This window comes from Aethalodelphis obliquidens, unplaced genomic scaffold (genome assembly GCF_003676395.1).
Source record: "Aethalodelphis obliquidens isolate GAN/ISIS:26980383/991018 unplaced genomic scaffold, ASM367639v1 scaffold9, whole genome shotgun sequence".
Lineage (NCBI taxonomy): Eukaryota > Metazoa > Chordata > Mammalia > Artiodactyla > Delphinidae > Aethalodelphis > Aethalodelphis obliquidens.
This window is the reverse complement of record NW_020837953.1, coordinates 31,865,270-31,885,546: the sequence shown is the minus strand read 5'-3', so window position 1 is coordinate 31,885,546 and position 20,277 is coordinate 31,865,270. Positions and strand designations below refer to the sequence as shown.

Sequence of the window (20,277 nt, the reverse complement as noted above, 5' to 3'; positions counted from 1 at the left end):
GCCGCTCCGCGGCATGTGGGATCTTCCCGGACCGGGGCACGAACCCGCGTCCCCTGCATCGGCAGGCGGACTCTCAACCACTGCGCCACCAGGGAAGCCCCAGGTCCTTGTTTTTTATCTGTTTTATATACAGCAGTGTGTTAATCCCAAAGTCCTGGATTATCCCTCTTCCCCTTTCCCCTTTGGTAACCATAAGTTTATTTTCTGTGTCCGTGAGTCTATTTCTGTTTTGTAAATAAATTCATTTGTATCACTTTTTAAGATTCCACATATGAGTGATATCATATGATATTTATCTTTCTCTGACTAACTTCAGTTAGTGTGATAATCTCTCGGTCCATCCATGGTGTTGCAAATGGCATTATTTCATTCTTTTTTATGGCTGAGTAATATTCCTTTGTGTGTGTGTGTGTCTGTGTCTGTGTGTCTGTGTCTGTGTGTCTGTGTCTGTGTGTCTGTGTGTCTGTGTCTGTGTGTCTGTGTCTGTGTGTCTGTGTCTGTGTGTCTGTGTCTGTGTCTGTGTGTCTGTGTCTGTGTCTGTGTCTGTGTGTCTGTGTCTGTGTGTCTGTGTCTGTGTGTCTGTGTGTGTGCACCACCTCTTCTTTATCCATTCCTCTGTTGATGGGCATTTAGCTTGCTTCCATGTCTTGGCTATTGTAAACAGTTCTGCAGTGAACATTGGGGTGCATGTATCCTTGAAGACCATGTTTTTCTCTGGATATATGCCCAGGAGTGGGATTGTAGGATCATATGGTAGCTCTATTTTTAGTTTTTTAAGGAACCTCCATACTGTTCTCCATAGTGGCTGTATCAATTTGCATTTCCACCAGCAGTGTAGGAGGGTTCCCTTTTCTCCACACCCTCTTCAGCATTTATTATTTGTAGACTTTTTGATGATGGCCATCCTGACTGATGTGAGGTGATTCCTGAGAATTGTGTTTTGTGGTATGGGTTCTGATACCTTGAACATCTTCTAATTCCTTAGGTTGTGATTATGTTTTTGAAGATTGGTAAATGATGTCACCTCACTGAACCGTGATTTTTATAACCTTGATATTTGTTTTCACTTAAATTTAAGAGACATGATAACAAGAAGGAGATATTTTGCAAACTGCTTTCTGTGGCTTCAGGGTTCTAACAAGCTGAAATGCTTGATAATGTGTCTTGATGGTCTGAGGCTACTCTGTTATAGACACTTTGGCCTGGAGTAGGAGTCCTGGGTTCTTGGTCTAGCTGTGTGGCCTGGTTGATTTCCCACCAATTCTCTGGTCCTTTTAATCTTCACATCTGTAAAATGGAAGAAGGAGGACTCACTGACCTGTAGGGCCCTTTGTGGCTCAAATACTCTTTCTGTATTAGCACTAGCACCTCCCATTTTTCTGTGGGCCATGACCTTGTAATATCTGCATTCATTCATTTGTAAACTAATGTTTATTGAGCACTGAACACTTTGCCTGTGTTAGCCACTATGACAGAGCCTTCAGGATTATAGAGGTGAATACAGACAATGGTCTTTGTTTTCACGGATCTCACAGTGTAGCCCCCTTACAAACCGCCCCCCCCCAAAAAAAAGACAATGAAGAAGTGATGGGTGTTAGGGCGGAAGTCCTGGGAGCATAAAGTGGGGACTAACCTAGGTTGGGGGCTCAAGGAAGACTTGATGAGAAAGAGGTGCCTGAGGTGTGAAGGATGAGTAAGATAGCAGGCAGAAGGGAGAGAGATGAATAATATTGAGAAGTGGTGTCTCAGGTGTCACGGGATGATGGTGTCACTGCTGTGTACTGGATGTCTGCTGGTCCCTCTTAGACCTCGTTATGCTCCTTGGCTCTTTGTTCCCTTAGAGTCAGCTCTTTCCCAGGAGGTTGGTCCGACTCTCAGGCAGGCAGAAATCTGTCTAGCCTTCCTGCCTGGTCTCCATTTGTAACACCAGTAACTTCTTTGTATTGGGGACCAGGCCACCAGATGCATTGTTTCCAAGTGCGTTGGTTAAGAACATGTTCTCTGGAGCTATAGGCAGATGTGAATGGATCCTGGTCTCCCCCTCTTCCTGCTTGACAGCTGTGTGGTGTTGGGTGAATCACTTTCTGAGCCTCATTTTTCTTCCCTGGAAGAGGGGATAATCTTTCCCTCACAGGGCTGTTTTAAGGATAAAAAGAGGTCATATAGTGTGGCTGGCACATGAGGATACAAGTTCACAGACCCTTTTTTTGGACCTCTTGGGACCAGATGTGTTTTGGCATTTAGAATTCATTGGATTTTAGGAGGCAATACAGTGCATATATTGTACATTACGTGCAGTACCCCAGTCCAGGGGTTGGAGCAGCATCGTGTAATGAAACATTAATATTTCTACAGAGAAATGTGTATCAATATTTATACCAAGTGGGAGATATGACTCCCACTGTAAATGCCTGTAAATGCCTTCATGCTACAAACTTAGAGAAATACAAAAATACTTTTAGTTTTTATAGCTTTGGGGCTAGGCATTATGGATTCGGAGAAAGCCATAATGATCTAATCAGTATATTATTGACATAGGAAGAGACGAATGGACTAGTGAAGCAGAATAGAGAATCCAGAAAAAGTCTAGCACGTATGAGGATTTAAGATGTGTCCCATAAGGTAGGTAATTCAGTTCAGTAGGCAAAGGACGATTTAATAATTCATGCTGCTACAACTGGCTACTGGTAAAAAAGCAAAACGTGTACCATACTGTACCATCTGTTTTACTCATATCTAAAAATAAATTGCAGATCAAGAAGAGCTTAGTAAGGAAAGCTGGGAAACTATGTATAACCTTGTGTGGAGGAGACATTGCAAGGATAGAAACCTGGAAACTACAGAATAAAAGGTAGCTGTTTGCTTCTTCAATCATAGAACACGTGTGGCAAAAGAGACGTAATGACATATGAAGTCAGTTGAAAAACGATAGATCTGGAAAAGATGCATTGCAGAGGACATAAAATTTAATAGCCAACTTAATGTGCAGGTACTCTTGTAAATTGACAAGAAAAGGATAAACAGAAAAATGGGCAGTTCCATGAAGAACATGTGAAAAGATGCTTAAATTCAGTAGTAATCAGGGAAATGTAGGAGAAAGAAACAGTGAGATGCCCTTTTTTTTCTGGTCAAACTGACAAAAATATTTTTTTAAAAATTGCTTACAGGGATGTGGAAAAAGGGGTACTCTTCAGACATTGCTGGTAAAAGTGAATTATCATAGCTGTTTTAAAAACTTTTTATTATAAAAGATGCTCAACATCACTAATCATTAGAGAAAGTCAAATGAAAATCACAAATGAGTTGTCGTCACCTCACACCCATTAGGATGGCTTCTATCAAAACCCCAGAAAACACCAATGTTGGCAAGGATGTGGAGAAATTGGAACTCTGGTGCACTGTTGGTGGGAATGTAAAATGGTGCAGCTGCTGTAGAAAACTGTATGGCAGTTCCTCAAAAAATTAAAAATAGGGCTTCCTTGGTGGCGCAGTGGTTGAGAGTCCGCCTGCCGATGCAGGGGACGTGGGTTCGTGCCCCGGTCTGGGAGGATCCCGCATGCCGCGGAGCAGCTGGGCCCGTGGACCATGGCTGCTGGGCCTGTGCATCTGGAGCCTGTGCTCCGCGGCGGGAGAGGCCACAGCAGTGAGAGGCCCGCGTACAGCAAAAAAAAAAAAAAAAAAAAAAAAAAAATTAAAAATAGAACTATCATATGATCCAGCAATCCCACTTCTGGGTGTATACCCCCCAAAATTGAGAGCAGGGTCTTGAAGAGAGATTTGTACACCCATAGCAACACTGTTCATGATAGCCAAGAAGTGGAAGCAACCCAAGCGTTCATTGATGGATGAATAAACAAAATGTCATATATACACATAATATTATTCAGCCTTTTAAAGGAAGACAGATAAGAGCACATATTGAATGATTCCATTTATATGAAGTTCTAGAATAGGAGTGTGTCTTCTCCCTCAGATGTGTCCCCCCGCCCTCTGGTCAGGTTCAGGACCTCATGCCTTTGGGTTTAGCTTAAATTTCCCTCTGGGGTCTCCCGGCCAGGCTGGTGGGAACCACCCTTTGCTCCCCTATCGCCCAGCCTAGGTCAGGGAGAGCTGTGTTCAGGTATGCCCACTTAGCAGTCTGGGGCTGTCTTTTAGAACTGGCCCAACCCTCCTTACCGCTTCCCCACTCTGCTGGTCTGTGGTTCCCAAAGATGTGTCCAGTGACAGAAGCTTGGCTCTGACAGCCTGCCAGTTGGTACTCCTGCGTAGGCTACGTGCTCCCAGCGATCTCTACCTGGGGCTGGGCCTGGGTAAAGCTGGTGGGAGGAGACTGGGAGGAGGGGGTCAGAGGCTGCTGTGATTGGCCTTGACTGTGCCTGGTGGTTCAGCTCTGCCCTCATCTAACCTCCAGGAGCTAGGAAAGAACAGGACGGAATGGGACGTAACATGATTCACTGGAGCTGGAAGAGGGGATGGCTCCACTCCTGCCTCCCCTTGGCCACTCATTGGCAGATGGCTTGAGTTCAAGGTCCTGATTAGGGACTTGGGACCAAGGCCCTGTGGTGGAACAGCCTCTGCTGGCGTAATTGTGCCATGATTGATCCCTTCTGTTGAAGCAGAATGGCCTTCAGGTGGCTCATTTCTTTCTTACACACACCTCATTTTGTTAACCCATTTGGTTTGGGCGTTCTTTTGGTACCGTTTAACCTTGAAGAGTGTGGAGCTACTGCAGTGTGGTGTGAGGTTGGAGGTTTGAGGGTAAGAGGAGGAACTGGCCTCAAATGAATGAGAGGCCACAGGGCATTTGGCAGAACCCAGATCTGGGAGCCCATGGCTGACTCCAGTGACCCTGAGCCCCACGTGATTCCCCTCAGCTCTTGCAGATCCCTTTCTCCCTCCAGCTATGGCTCAGAGATTCTTGAAGATGGTTTGTTGACCGCTGATCATGTGGTGGGTGCCCTCTGAGGCCTCCTCCAGGTGTGTGGGTTGACACAGAGTTGGGTTTCCTAAGTTGGGTAAATTCCTGAGCCTGCCAGAGGTGAAGAGGTGAAATTCAAGAGACACTTGAGCTGGTCCTGGAGGATGAGTAGGAGTTTGCCAGGCAACCTGGGAATTGGGGCAAGGATACTATAGGCAAAGAATAGCTATGTAAGACTGCTTTTAGAAATAATAAGATAGAAGCACAGAGAGATGACCTCAGGGTCACACAGGTAGGAGTAGACCAGGATCTCAAATGTAGGTGTGACTCTCACGTATGCACGAGAATTGGCCAGGAGGGCTTGTTAAAAATACAGATTGCTGGGTCATATCCCCAGAATTTCTGATGCAGTAGGTCTAGAGTGGGGCCTGAGACAGCATTTCTAACATTCTGGGTGACGCTGTTGCTGCGGGTCAGGGGAGCACACTCTGAGAGCTGCTGGTGTAAAACATGAGGTAGAACCATTTCTCCCATTGTATTTTCATAGCAGAGAAGGTGCTTCTCCCCACCTTCCACCAGCTGACACTGAGTTAGCCTCAGCCAGGTGACACATGTCATGAGAGCTGATGAAACTGGGGCTTAGAAAGTGTCAAAGTTGTTTACTTGTTCAAGGCCACAGAGCCAGACAGGTGGCAACAGTATTGGGGTTGCTGTTGGGTAACAGGAGGAGCCGCTAGCAGGATGTGCGTTGGAAGCATCCTGGGAAGGTTTCATGGGAGAGGTAGGATTTGAAATGGATAGCTTGCAGGCTGAGGAGAGGAGGAGACTACCTTTTCCCTCAAGAAAGGTCTCTGGCCTGAGAGCTGGGGAAAAGCTTCTCAGAGGGGCTGAGGCTGGAGCTCTGCTTCTAACAGCTTCACTCCACAATGAAGGACTTTTCAGAGCACTTATCGTTTGGTCTGCACAACATCCCTGTGAGGTAGGGACTCATCCTTGCTGATAAGGAATCTGAAGCTCTTAACAGGTTAAGTAATTTGCCAAAAATACAACAGCTAGTGCGTGACAAAGCCCGGAGCAGAATGCAGGCTGTCCAGCTTCAGTGCTGGGTCTTAGTCCCTGGACTGCCTTTTTTTTTTTAAAGTGGTCGCTGTTTGTTGAAGCAGATTCTTTGCAGGTATTCTTACTACAACTCAATGATATAGGTGTGTATTAAATCCCATTTTGTAGATGTGGAAACTGAGGTTCTGAGTGCAGTGCCTTGCCCCAGGCACTTAGCAAATAGAGATAGGACTGGCCTCACGTCTTGGGACGTGTCCCGTCCCCTGATGCCTCATTGCCTTCTCTTCCTTCCTCAGCTTATCACACAGACCTTCAACCACCACAACCAGCTGGCACAGAAGGCCAGGCGGGAGAAGAGAGCTCAGCAGGAGACTGAGCGGCGGGAGAAAGCGGAGCGGGCAGCCAGGCTGGCCAAGGAGGCCAAGTCAGAGACCTCTGGGCCCCAGATCAAGGAACTGACTGATGAGGAGGCCGAGAGGCTGCAGCTGGAAATTGACCAAGTAGGAGTGGGCTTCTCTCCCCTTCCCCCCTGATCCCCATTGGCACTAGAAGTGGGTGCCCTCTTGCCAAATGTTTTGCCCTTTGCCACAGAAAAAGGATGCGGAGAGTCATGAAGCCCAGCTCAAGAACGGCAGTCTCGGCTCACCAGGGAGGCAGGTGAGATGGACTGGGGCTGCTCAGGACTAGCAGGGGACTTGGGAACTTCCGGGGACTCTTCAGCCTTTCCGTTTCTCTGGAAAGCCTTCCCCTTCCCCACCCCACCCCTCCTTAGCTTTGGGAATCCTCCCCATACTTCAAGATTCCACACTGGACCAAAGTGGGTTAAAAAAAAAAGCAACAAAACCCACTGGCTTTAAGCCTTGGCAGGAAAGCCCAAGAGCCAGGGAGGGCAGTGCCTGTACAGGCACCATTTGGGTGGGCTTGGGTCCGTGGGCCCAGCCTGGCCCTTCATGGTGGATTACTCTGACACACCTGGGGCATGTTCCCCTCAGGGCTCCTCCCATTGACTTGAGTCCAGCTTCCCAGATAGTCCTTGGGGCACTCATTTGGCTTTGCAGAGGTTCTGGTCTGAGACTAGGGTCTCAACCCTAGAGACACAGAAAAAAGAAGTTGATCATTTGTCAGCCTGGTTTTATTTTAGAACAGCCCTGCTGATGGCCACCTCATGACCTGTTCTGTGCTGGGCTTTCTTCCTAAGTCCTTTGGCTTGAACTGCCAGCTGGGTGGGTCCCGTGGGTCCATCTCTGACTGTCACCGTGCCCCAGCTGTCACACGGTCTAGCAGTCTGAGCTCAGGCAGAGATCAGAACAGGTTTTACCTCTGGCTCCTAGTGGGCCGTGGACTGGGCAGGGGCCAGGTCTGTACTGTTCTGTGGCTGTATGCCCAGTGCCAGCCCTGGGCCTGGCCCAGCGGGGTTCAGTCTAGGTCTGTCAAGTAAGTAGCTGAGCACCCCAACTGTGAGCAGGAGGCTGAGGAGGCTGAGGAGGAGGAGGACGAGAAGGACAAAGGGAAGCTGAAGCCCAATTTCGGCAATGGGGCGGACCTGCCCAGCTACCGCTGGACCCAGACCCTGTCGGAGCTGGACGTGAGTGCAGGGGCTGGGGCTGAGGTGAGGGAGCCAGCCCGGGGCCCCTCCTGACTGCTCCTGCCCTGTGCAGCTGGCAGTGCCCTTCCCCGTGAACTTCCGGCTGAAGGGGAAGGACGTGGTGGTGGACATCCAGCGGAGGCGCCTCCGGGTGGGGCTCAAGGGGCAGCCGGCGATCGTGGACGGGGAGCTTTACAACGAGGTGAAGGTGGAGGAGAGCTCGTGGCTCATCGAGGACGGCAAGGTGGTGACGGTGCATCTGGAGAAGGTGCGAGAAGCCCCGTCTCCTGGCCTGTGTTGTGACTTAGGGAGGGGGGCTGCTCATGAACTCGGAGACCGTGCTGGGGGCCTGATGGACATACCTTTTTTAATCCCCACAACGAGACTTTTAAAGTAGGTCTGTCTAGTTTTAGAGTCAGGAAAAGGGTAGCTCAGAGATTTGCCCAGGCTTTTGCTTCTAGGAGGAGGTGGAGTTGGGATCAGAAGTGTCCTTAGTACCAAAGCCTTTTCCTTTCCATTAGGTTTGTACATGCATTCAATTCAACAAATACTTGAACACCTATTACGTGCCAGAGACTGTTCTAAGCACTGGAGAGAGAACAGTGAACAACACGTAGAAAACTGTGCCCTGAGGAAGCCTATGTTCCCTCCCTTACACCCTCAGAGAGCTGGGATTACAGACACCAGTAAATGAATGTGGTCTCTGTAAAGTGCTAGGGGTCCAAGGAAGGCCTCCATGGTACATACCACCTGACCCAGCCTACCTGACTGGCCTTGGCTGCCTCTGTGCCCTTGCACTTCCTCCCACCTGGAATGTCCTTCCCTGCTTTTTAATGTGGTTTACTGCATGTCCTTAAAGGCCTAGCCCATCCATGTATTGCTCTGACTTCTCCCTCCATGCTGGATGAATATCTTCCTCTGTACTTTTTTTTGGGTATAAATTTATTTATTTATTTATTATTTTTTGGCTGCGCTGGGTCTTCGTTACTGCACATGGGCCTTCTCTAGTTGCGGCCAGTGGGGGCTACTCTTCATTGCGGTGCGCGGGCTTCTCATTGCTATGGCTTCTCTCGTTGCGGAGCACGGGCCCTAGGCGCCCGGGCTTCAGTAGTTGTGGTGCACGGGCTTAGTTGCTCCGTGGCATGTGGGATCTTCCCGGACCAGGGCTCGAACCCGTGTCCCCTGCATTGGCAGGCGGATTCTTAACCACTGTGCCACCAGGGAAGTCCTCCCTCTGTACTTTATTCTTTCCGTTATCATGCTGATTTGTGACTGTCTCCGTGTCTGTCTCCCCCAGCCACTGGGGAGGGCAGAGGTCTTGTTCATTTGCACCCTAGGTCCCAGTACAGGCCTTCGCAGGTCCCCAGTGCAGGATGTGGATGGGAGAGAGTTTGGTTCTGGAAGGGTTGGGTGGTGGTTCCCAGGGCACAGAGCAAGCCACCACCCATCCCCCGGTGGTCCTCTTCTTCCTCTCAGATCAACAAGATGGAGTGGTGGAGCCGTTTGGTGTCCAGTGACCCCGAGATCAATACCAAGAAGATCAATCCTGAGAACTCCAAGGTGAGCCCTGGCCGGTTGGAGGAGCTTCGGTTGGGAGGTGAGGGGCCTAGGTGGCCCCAGAGCTTCACCCATCCCTGTCAATGCCTGCCCCCCAGCTGTCAGACCTGGACAGTGAGACCCGCAGCATGGTGGAGAAGATGATGTACGACCAGAGACAGAAGTCCATGGGGCTGCCCACCTCAGATGAGCAGAAGAAACAGGAGATTCTGAAGAAGTGAGCAACTGAGAGATGGGGGTTTGGGGAAGGTGTCTGAGGCTTGGACCTGGGTGACAGCAACGAGTGTGTACTGAGCGGAACACAGGAGCTGCCCTGCCCCTTCCAGGATGAGCCAGCCAAGTTTATGGCTTTATAGCCTTGGCTTGCCTCCCGTAATCACTTGGTGAGGTCATCTTGAGGGCAAGGCCACCTCAGGGTAGGAAGGGGTAACAGGCGGTCATTGTCACCGACAGAAAAACAGTGCCAGTGTTGGCACCTCAGCTTTCAGCCTCAGGTCCTCAAATGGGCCTTAGAGAGAGTCCTTGGGGCCTGGCTCCAAGTTGCTCAGCGTTCTAGAGTTTAGACCTCATGTGGGGAGCTAAGAGAAAGGGACTAATTTGGGGGAGAGGGATGGCCTGTTTCACCTTCTTCCTACTTTCCCTCCCCAGGTTCATGGATCAGCATCCAGAGATGGACTTTTCCAAGGCCAAATTCAACTAGCCCGTGTTTGCCTCCCTGAACTCTTGGGGCTGAACTCCCAGCTACCCACCTTCCTTTCCCACCCTTCCCTGGGACTTGTGGGCCTCAGGGCTGGGGCAGGCGTGGGGCTGACCCACACACAGGTCTGAGGGCATCATGGGAAAAGGGCTGGGGCCTTGGGGGTGTCTTGTTTCATTTGGCCTGCTGTTACACATTAAAACTATTTACCCAATTCCACCTGTGTCCTCTCTTCCCTCTGGCCTTTCCCTGGGGGACAGGCCTCTTATGGCTGCTGCTGGGATCTGGGGGCTTGTCTTCTAGCCCAGGTTCTGCCATGTGATCAAGGGCAAGTCCTTGCCCCTCCCTGGGGCTCAGTTTCTCATTACTTAAATGGAGGATTTAAACAAGGCTTTTAGTCTGTGTATGATTCTGAGCAAAAGTGGCCAAAGGGACCAGAACATATGTCAGATTCTCACAGGGGCCCATGACTCAGCAAAGTTTAAGACCAGCCCGGCTTGATTCCATTTTCATCTCCAAGACAATTTCCCACAGCAATGGGTCTGTCCTCTAGCCCTGGAGCGAGTGTTTCTGAGACTACACTCTTATTTCCCAGGGGCAGAGAGCAGCAAAGGCTGGGGAGCCGCCCAGGCCTCAGATTGGCTGTGTGTGTGGTGGGGATCTGGCCGGGAAGGCAGGGTGAAGCCCAGTGGAGCCTATTGTGTGTCTCTGACCTGGACCTCTGCAGATGGTAGGGCTTCACAGTGAGCCACTGAGGGAGTGCCAGGGCTGGAGAGGTGTTCCCTTCGGTCCACATCCAGCCACCAGAGCTGACCCTTTGGTGGGAGAGTACAGGTCACAGCGCAGGGTGCCACAGAGGTCATGGTTACAGCAAGAATGTCTAGGTTGGCTTGGCCAGGGTGCTACGCTCCGTGGGCCGTGGGTGACCCCTGAATTTCTGGAACACAGCATGTCTGTCCTTTTGGCATTTCAGAATAGCTTGTTAAAGATTTAAAGAAGGTATGCAGTGTTTGGCTTTGTCTGTTTACCAAACTTATAAACCCTCTTTTCCGGGAATGCCAGTAGTAGTTCCCAAGGCTAAGCTTGGAAAATTGTGCTCTCGGGCCAAGGCTAAGATGGAAGGACTGTGGCATCACTCTCCTACTCTGTCCAGCAATATCCCTGGGCTTCAGTACCCTGTGGTCATTTTTTCTTTTCTTTCTTTATTGGATGCATTGGGTCTTCGTTGCTGCACGTGGGCTTTCTCTAGTTTCGGTGTGCGGGCTTCTCATTGCGGTGGCTTCTCTTCCTGCGGAGCACAGGCTCTAGGCATGTAGGCTTCAGTAGTTGTGGCGTGCGGGCTTAGTTGCTCTGTGGCATGTGGGATCTTCCCCGACCAGGGCTCGAACCCATGTCCCCTGCATTGGCAGGCGGACTCTTAACCACTGCGCCACCAGGGAAGTCTCACGGTCATTTTCTTTACCTTCTTTTTTTTTTTTTGGCCAAGCCATGTGGATGGCATATGAGATCTTAGTTCCCCGACTAGGGATCGAACTCATGCCCCCTGCAGTAGAAATGCAGAATCCTAACCACTGACCACCAGGGAATTTCCGGCCTGTGGTCATTTTCAATTGCAGAGGCCTTGACCTGGAAGAGACAGCAGAGCCTAAGGAAAGGGGCCAGTTTTATCACTGGGCCCTGTGGTCATGGCCACAAGGGACCATCCTGTGTGTCCAATAGGAAACTGAACAGACAAGTACAGTTTGTCCAGTCACTTTCCAAAGGGTGCCCATGAGGGCAACAGAAGGTCGGGGATGGGGGCGCTGCAGGTAAAGTGGGGCAGTGAGGGATCCTGGACACCTAGCTTATCATCAGTCAAGACTGGGCTGCTGGGCCTGCTCCGGTCTCACTGAGAGAACAAACACACCCCTGTGTGTGAGGAGTAGCCAAGTAAGGTCCTTCTGAACCCAGCTGGGCTCTGATGTCCAAACGGGGGGAGCCTGCTTCTCCCCCAAGCAGGTCAGCTTGCCAGCTTGGGGGCACAACTGCCAAGAGGCCAGCTTCCGGATACAGAGCCACAGTTACTAGCTGCATGACCCACTCAATTCCTTGACACCTCTGAGTGCCAGCACCTGTGAAAGAATGACCTGCACTCCTGGGAGTGCTGAGCAGACACCCGTGACCCTGAGTGCTGTCCGCACCAGGGGGACGTGGAGGGAGCAGCAGGTCTGAGGTGGGGTGGGCTGACACGTGCTCCGGGATTTGCGGAAACTGCAGGGATGGCCAGAAGCAGGCCAGCCTACAGGCAGTGAATTGGGGCAACAGAGGGAGTCCAGGCAGGCCTGCCTAGAAGGACCCCTCAACAATGACAGAAACCACTTGGTCAACCCTTCTCAGGCACAGACACTGTGACTGGCTCTATCTCCTAGAACTCACCGTGAGCCTGAGAGATGGGCATCACTGCTCTCAGTTTAGCCTTCTGACCTCAACCCCACGACACTAAGCCAGGCTGGATACTCTATGCTGTCTCCTGCTCCGGGCAGCAGTCAGGCAAATGGGACGGAAAGGACAGTATCACAGTCAAGATGAGCAGACAGATGTCTATTCAGTTTTGTACTATAGTCACGTTAGCATGTAGAACATCAGCCGGGAACCTAACTGCTCAACAGAACGTAACGTGGATTGGGCACTGCCCACAGAATTCCCGAGGCCCTGCCTGCCCCCAAACCCCACCCATTTAAGACAAGCTTCTTTTACCTGTTACCTTCCCTCCCAGCTGTCCTGGGGAGGGGGAGGTTTGCATGATTGGTCATGGGGTGTATGTTACAGGGGGAGCATGTTATGGGGGCAGAGTCAGGATCCAGTTCCAGAAATTAACCCCTCAGTCTTCGCTTTCCATGACCTAGGCTTCCTGAAGACTGTGGGCAGGAAGGAACAGACCCAGGCAGGGGTCAGGCCAGCGGAGGACCCGGGGGATGTGGGCACCGTGGCCCAGTGAAATGCGTGTGGTCCAGGAACCAGTCAGCCAAGGCAGGAGGAGCCAGAGTGGGCACTGCTTCTGGGCTCATGGCCTCCCTCCCACAAAGAGGGTTCTGGTCTCTCTCTTCATGCAGTAGATGTGCTTCTCTCAGAAGGGGTTGCGGCCCCTGGGCCCAGTGCGGGTTAGCAGTAGACCTGGAGCAGGGGTGCCCCTGAAGAGTCTGTGTCGGTGCCCTGGAAGGATGAGTCGTGGCTGGCTTGGTATCCTGAGGGGAAAGGGAGCAGGAAACAGAGGCTCAGAGATGGGGAGGGGCTCACGCAAGTCCCTCAGGCAGGGAGAAACCTGTTGAGAAGGAGCAGAGGGGGACTCGAGCCTGGGTCGGTCTGATCCTGGCTGGGTGATCCACTCAGTTTCTTGACCTCTCTGAACCCCAGTCTCGCTCTCTAAAGGGTAATGACCCTGCTCCCAGGGCTTGTAAAAGCCAAGAGGATAGCAGTAGAAACCACACATGGTGCCTTCTCAGCACCAATGGATGGCCCCCCTCACCCACCCTCCACTTTCCTCTCCAGTGACCTGGGTTTAGATGCAGGTTCCGGGCACCTGCCCCCCTCCCCTCTGGTTCAGGGGCATCCCCCTGAATCTCTCCCAGCTGAACCTTTAAGCCAGTTTGCAGGACTGGGATGGGGTATAAGGCTGCTCAGGCTTCTCGTCCCTTTCTGATCCCATCCTCACCCACCCCAGGAGGAAGCTGGGAGAGGGACAGGTGGGGGGCTGCTAGGGCAGTCCCCTCTCCTCTCCACACTTTCATGTCAGGACCAAACCTGGGGCTCCATAAGGCCTCAGCTTCCTGGCGATGGCATCTGCGGTCGTCTCCTGGGAGATCTGCACTGTGAGTTCTAGGGAGGGAACATGAAGGGGCAGTGGTCATTATCACATCCTTTCAACCATACTCCCCATTTCTGCCCCCAGCCCATTGAGAGAGGGGCCATTCACCCCTGGGCTGGGCTAGGGAAACGATGTTTAAAACAAAGACGCAGGGAGAGAGAGAGAGGGAGAGAGAGAGAGAGAGAGAGAGAGAGAGAGAGAGAGAGAGAGAGAGAGAGAGAGAGAGAGAGAGAGAGAGAGAGAGAGAGAGAGAGAGAGAGAGAGTCTGTTGGTCTGTCTGTGCAGGGATGCGTGGGTGGATAGGGGTTTTGGTTAGGCCAGGCCAGGTCAGAGGTCCAAATTCGCATGGGTTCCTGGGTCCTTTTAACTAGGCTAGCTGGTTGGGCCTGAAAGCTACTCTGGCAGGTGGCAGCAGGGGACAAAGAACCTGTTAGGGGATGTAGAAGAGTGGAGAAAAAGGAGGAGGAAGAGCTGGGACCGGCTGAGGGGGGACCCACAGTGGCCAAAGACCCCAGTGCAACCCTCCCTGTCCAGAGCCTCCTCTACTCTGCCCCTCAGCCCTGTGGGGCCCCACCTACCATCCTGGCTGAGCCCTGAGCCCACCATGGTCTCATGGCCACTGTCAGGGGCAGGGGCAGCAGAGGCAGCCACCCTGGTTGAGCGCCCCTCTGTGGTCTGCGGGCGGGCACGGCTCTTTCGGGTACTGATGCGAATGATGCCGCGTACCAGGCGGCCCTCAGCGTCCTGCTCATCCAGGTGGTAGTCCTGGGTGATGCTGCTGATAAGGTCCGATATCTTACTGGTCTTCTCCAGGAACACAGTGTCTGAGGTGCACTTGGCCAGCTCGTCGATCTGGTGTACACTGAACAGCTCTGTCAGCTTCTTGAAGATGAGCACATCGATCTCTCGGCTGGACATGGAGCCACTGCCTATCTCGGGCAGGTCCAGGTCCGACTCGTGGAAGGAGTAGTACTCCTCAGAGCCTCGGGGACTGCTGGCAAGGGTGCTGGGCAGGCTGTGCCGCGTGGGTGGGGGGTCGGCCAGTGGCTCCTTGCAGCAGGAGTCCGCGTCCAGGGCTGGGGAGGTGGTGCTGCGGTAGGGATACACAGGAATGCCTTTGAGCTTGACGTCAGGGTAGCTGAAGCTGCTCCCCATGGCCGACTTGAGCCGATGGCCGTCCCGCCGGCTGGGGGGGGCACGGTCAGGGCTGGGAGGCACTCCGTTGTGCTCCTTGACCCAGCTGGCTTCAGCAGCCCCTTCAGGGGAGTCCCCAGCGGGCAAGCAGGGGCTGCAGCCCCGCACACAGGCTCCACAGCGCTGGAGGCAATCCCGGCAGCGGCGGAAGCAGAAGGCAGCCCGGCACCAGTCCCACACCCAGGGTCGCCAGAGCAGGCAGCAGGCTGGGGGCTCAGCAGCCTGCTCAGCAGAGCCAGAGATGAAGGTAAGGCTCTCGGGTCCATGGTGGCCGGGGTCCTTGGGGTCTGGCCTACGAGTGCGGCGGCTCGGTGGGGCCCAGGATGGCTCGTCATATGTCTCCAGGCATAGCTCCGTTGGCCGCTCCCAGGGTCCCAAGCGTGGGGGCCCAGATGATGGGCGGGGGTGTCCAGGGCGGGGCATGGCTCACCGCATGGTTTGCCGTAGCCAGGCACCTGTGGGGGAGAGGCCAGGAAGGAGTCAGGATCAGAGGTCAGAGGCGAGCTCCTGCGCTATGACCTGAGGAGCTTCAGACTTCTGGTTTCTGAGAGCTCTGCGATGTGGATGGGCCCAAGTATGCCCACGAGCCCTGTCTAGTATCCCCTTGCTCCCCAGAGAGGAAGCTCTCTCTGTGGTCTAACTATGTATCAGAATCTCCTGGGACTTCACACCCGTTGGGATGGTTACTATTAAAAACAGAAATGACAGACATTGGAGAAGATATGGAGAAGTTGGAACCCTTGTGCATTGCTGGTGGGGATACAGAGTGGTATGGCTGCTGTGGAAAACAGTGTGGAGTTTCCTCGAAAAGTTAAACATAAAATTACCATCTGATCCAGCAATATCACTTCTGCGTATATACTCAAAATGATTGAAAACAGGCACTCAAACAGATATTGGTACACCAATGTTCACGGCAGCATTATTCACAATAGGCAGAGATGGAAGCAACCCAAATGTTCATTGATGGATGAATGAATAAACAAAATGTGGTCTATACACACAATGGAATATTATTCAGCCCTAAAAAGGAATGAAATTCTGATACACGCTATAACATTGATAAGCCTTGAGACGTTATGCTACATGAAATAAGCCTGACACCAAAGGACAAATATTGTATGGTCCCACTTATATGAAATATCTAGAACAGTCAAATTCACAGAGACAGAAAGTAGAATGGTAGTTGCTGGAGATGGGGGAGAATGGAAAGTTAGTATATAACGGGTAGAGTTTCAGTTTGGGAAGATGAAAAAGTTCTAGAGATGGATGGTGGTGATGGTTATACAACAGTGTGAATGTGTTTAACGTCACAGGACTATAACGTTAAAATTACTTAAAAAAATTAAAATGGTAAATTTTATGCATATTTTACCATATAAAAAGAAAGATCTCCTGGGATCTCACTTTCTGGGCAACGGTCTCCCTGAGTTTCTTCCCACTGTTGGTAAGCCCAGCAGCACAGAGCCTCTGAGGCTGCTCAACAAATGCCTCTCCATGGACTTGCTACAGAACCTGATCATTACCACCTTCCCTTTCTTCCCCTCCTCTTTCAAATCAGACATGGGAATCAACAGGTCCCCGGTCAGTATTTCAGTATGGCTCAGATTTGCTCTCCTATCAACGTTTAACATCAAACACTGTTTTGCTTCCTTTGACTAGACAAGAAAGCCAAGCCTCAAAATACATCTTCTTTCCCTTTTCGACTTGGTTGCTAGCAAGCTCAGAGCTAAGATTTCACTGAACCTGGCCCTGTGTTAGGTACAGAAGAACCAAAAATGAATGAACTATAGGCGCTGTTCCTGTGATTCACACATGGTTTTGTAGGGAAAACAGATGCTTAAAAGCTCATGAGCTGGAACACGTAGGATATATGGGGCATCGTGGGAGTAAACAACTCTGCCTGCAGAAACATTACGTAGTGATGTACTTGGGAGGGTCCTTGATCACATGTAGGGGTGTGCTGGGGAGTTACTATCCTTAGCCTGGATTTTCTGAGACATTAATCTCTTAACTTTTTATTTATCCCTGATTTAATGGCACTAGTGTCCTAGAGCTGGTGATGTGAGAGGAACCTGGGACTGGGCATCAGGACGTCTGTATCCTAGTCCCAGTTCTGGCTCTAATAGGCAATGTGCTTTGGGCAAATCAATGCTACCTCCCTAAACTGGCCTCCCACCATCTCCCACCCACTTACTGTCACGGCCCCCATTCTGGCCACCTCTACTCCCTTCTATTTATGGCAGCCAGGGACAATTTAAAACAACAAAACACAAATCTGGAGAAACTTGGCAGACACTACTTATCAAATGATCAAAGTTAACGTTATTAATAATGGGACAAACTGACATGATGTGTCTCCTGATACTATGCACTAAAATGGACACAGCATCGGTTATGGAGTAGTCCTGCCAAAAATGTATAACCTGAATGTAATCATGAAGAAACATCAGACAAGCCCAAGTTAAGGGACATGACTCTAAATGGACTGTGTGATCCTGAATTGAATCCTGGATCACAAGGAGAAATTGGATAATTGGTAAAATTTAAAAATAGACTGTATATTATTTAATAGTATTACGTCAATGTTAAATTTCCAATGTTAAATTCAATGTTAAATAGACAATGTTCTTATTCTTAGGCAACATATACTGAAGCTTTTAGGGGTAAAGAAGCATGATGCCTGCCACCTAACCTCAAAGGGTTCCCCCCAAAACAGAAGGTATATGTGTGTAGACAGAGAAAAGGAGGGAATGTTAGCCATGGTGAATGCGGATGAGGAGGATACAGGAATTCTTTTAACTATTCCTGCAACTCTTCAACCCATTCCCCCAGCCCCGCTTGGTCCTTCTCCAAGGACACTCCAGAACCTCAAGTCAGATGGGAGCCCCTCTCCCCACAGCATTCTGCTGGGCTCTTTGTCAGCTGAGTTGGCTTTGAACCAATTGTTTGAAGATAAGCCTATATGACCCCGAGGGGCAGGGACTGTGTCTGATTCCTTTCTGCATCAGTGTCTGGAACAGGGTTGGTACAGTAAGTACTTCAGGAGACTGATACATTCTGTGTGACCTCTGGGTAGAACCAGGACCATTAGGTAGAAAGAGAAAGGACGTAGGCTCCAGGCTGACCAGAGTGGGGGGAGCAGCAGCCTGGCGAGAGTAAGGTGAAGTCCCCCTCCAAAGGTGTGCAAACTGAAATTGTAATAGGTGACTTGAAAGTCCCTCACAATCCAGAGAGGCAAGTGGTTAAAAACCTTTGCCTGGGTTTGAGCAATGTTGGGGTGGGTATGGATTTATTCATTCACTCATTTAATGAATATTTACTGAGAGCCTGCTGTATGCCAGACACTTCTAAATTCCGTGGATAAAGTGGTAAAACAGACAAAATTCCCTAACCTCAGGAGTTTGCCTTCTAGTGAAAGAGTTAATTATTGAAAGCTTACATTATTCTCAGTGCTTTAAATGTATTCAGCTAATTAATTCTCACAACGCTATTTGTAGGTATTATTGTTATTGTTGTTATACAGAGGCACAGAGAGGTTAACTAAGTTGTCCAAAGTCACACAGCTGTTTGAATGCAAGTGGCCTGGCCCAGACTCTTATCCACTACCCCATCCCATCTATTATTTGGGAGGAAGGGGGCAAAGTGGTCAGCTGCCAGCTCCATGGGTGAGCCTGTGCCCAAGGAGGGCCTGCATAGGGAGAGCCCTGAGTCTTCCAGGCTCAGCCCTTGGATCAGGAGGGTGGGCACATCTACACTGTTTGAACCACACTGAGCTCTGGGGTACCTGGGGTTTGTAAGAACAACAAGAGGTTATTGTTCATGGTCTTGGTTACTGTCTCCTCCTCTACCTCCAAGGTTTTAGCAGTCGCTACCATTCATTAAATTCATCCAACAAATATTTTCTGAGCACCTACCATGTGCTCAGCACTGTACTAAATGCTGAGGAAGCAGCAGCAAATGGGCCAGAAATAGGCTCCAGCCCAAGAGGACTTCTGCTTTATTTGACACTCACAATTGCTCGGTAAGTATTCTATCTCCACTTTACAGGTCAGGAATCTGAAGCTCAGAGAGGTGAAGTGACTTGCCCAGAGACACCTAGCTGGAAAGGAATGGAGCTGGATTTGTACTGTGGTCCGCCCGACTCTGGAGCCCCTGTACTTTGCTCTGTGCCACACATCTCGAGGAGGGGGTGGGGCAGGGTGGGATGGAGGAAAGGGGGAGAAGACCTGGGGTAAGGACAGTGCTTGGCTTCAGTTTTCCCCTCCTTTCTAGGCCCTAAACCCTCCTAAAGTCAATCTCAACCCATTTTGTCCTGGCTCTATCTCCCCCTCACTGCTGCTGCCCCCACCTCCAAAATCCTAGGAACACCAGCCTCGGTTTAGCAGGGGCTCCTGTTGTGGCCTGGGGTAAGGCTCCTGGCCTCAGTTTTCTTGTCTTTACCAAGGGGAGTGAGGAGTATCTTCAGGGGCCACCTTGAGGTTTAAATGAGATCTTACTGCTCAGGGTCCTTAGAGCTGTGCCTGGCATCTGGGAGGGGCTGGGTCACTGGGCGCCCCAAGGCACTGCAGGGATCCTCCTCAGGGTCAGAAGCTCCCAGGCCCCAGGCACACCCTCCCCAAACTTCTAATTGATGCTCTCCCACTCCCCCTTAGTCCCTGAAAATACACACACTCCGAGGTCTGTCTCCGTCCCATCCCCTTCTTCCGAAGGTGCTCAGGTCAGGACCGGTCGCACCAGCCTGTGTCCCACCCACTCGAGTCTTGCACACCCGGCCGAGAGGGGCACCCCAGCTCTGCTCACGAAACAGCCGTCGGCTCTCGTGCCTGGCATCCGTGCACCCTTGATCTCCTGCCCCAAAGGCTCAGCCCGGGACTCCCGCATTCGCGGGCACCGAGTCCCGGGGGCAAGGGAGAAGCAGACCCAGGCACTGCCGCTCGGACTAGCATAGCCCCTACAGCAGCAATGCCCTCGGGGCAAGCACCAGCTTCTCCAGATGCAGGGGCCCTCTTCCCGCGGGCGGACCCAGCCTCTCGACACTGTTCCTCAGGGTGTGCACGGCCCCCTCTCCCCTCCCGCCCCCGCCTCCCCGGCAAGCACGGCTCCCACCCCAAGCCAGCGCAGCCCTAAGGGCGAACACGGCCCCCTCACCCCAGTTTGCCCGCCCAGCCCAGGCGCCCGCTCAGGCCGCTCCCTGGCCGGGCCCGGCCCGCGCACCCCGGAAGTGGGAGGGTGGCACCGATGGAACCGGCCCCGGGACCCTCGCACGCTCGGGCGTAGCCTCGGGGGTCTCTCCACACCGGTGCCGCCTTGGTTCGCGCCCCCTCGGGCCCGCGCGGGGCTTACCTGTCCCGCCAGGTGAGCCGCCTCCAGCTCGGCCCCTCCCCCCGCCCCCCTCGCCGCTCACCTGGGGCGCAGGTGAG

At 51.7% G+C, this 20,277-nt stretch overlaps 2 protein-coding genes across 6 annotated transcripts in view; one reads left to right on the top strand and one right to left on the bottom strand.

Annotated features, from left to right (window-relative positions):
• NUDC (nuclear distribution C, dynein complex regulator) overlaps positions 1–10,032 on the top strand; it is a 13,910-nt gene extending 3,878 nt beyond the window's left edge. Inside the window, exons 3-9 of one of the 3 annotated variants that reach the window (XM_027109564.1) lie at positions 6,274–6,477; positions 6,569–6,634; positions 7,443–7,562; positions 7,636–7,830; positions 9,039–9,122; positions 9,218–9,336; positions 9,768–10,032. In XM_027109564.1, coding sequence (XP_026965365.1) covers positions 6,274–6,477; positions 6,569–6,634; positions 7,443–7,562; positions 7,636–7,830; positions 9,039–9,122; positions 9,218–9,336; positions 9,768–9,819 — 840 coding nt within the window. In that variant the 3' untranslated portion in view covers positions 9,820–10,032. Of the gene's footprint in view, positions 1–6,273; positions 6,484–6,568; positions 6,635–7,442; positions 7,563–7,635; positions 7,831–9,038; positions 9,123–9,217; positions 9,337–9,767 lie in introns of all 3 variants that reach the window. The other 2 variants (XM_027109563.1, XM_027109565.1) reach the window with 2 other exon arrangements.
• A 2,349-nt stretch (positions 10,033–12,381) lies between these two features.
• KDF1 (keratinocyte differentiation factor 1) lies at positions 12,382–20,273 on the bottom strand. Of its 3 annotated transcripts, none has more exons than XM_027109559.1 (4): positions 20,201–20,273; positions 14,239–15,309; positions 13,597–13,671; positions 12,382–13,040 (listed from the first exon to the last, which is right to left on the bottom strand). In XM_027109559.1, exons 2-4 carry the CDS (start codon positions 15,275–15,277, stop codon positions 12,958–12,960), a joined length of 1,197 nt encoding a protein of 398 aa, XP_026965360.1. In that variant the 5' UTR covers positions 15,278–15,309; positions 20,201–20,273; the 3' UTR covers positions 12,382–12,957. The 3 variants fall into 3 exon arrangements, with proteins under 3 accessions (XP_026965360.1, XP_026965363.1, XP_026965361.1); XM_027109562.1 differs by lacking the exon at positions 20,201–20,273 and adding an exon at positions 18,870–19,884; XM_027109560.1 differs by lacking the exon at positions 20,201–20,273 and having other exon boundaries at positions 14,239–18,838.
• Between the last annotated feature and the right edge of the window lie 4 nt (positions 20,274–20,277).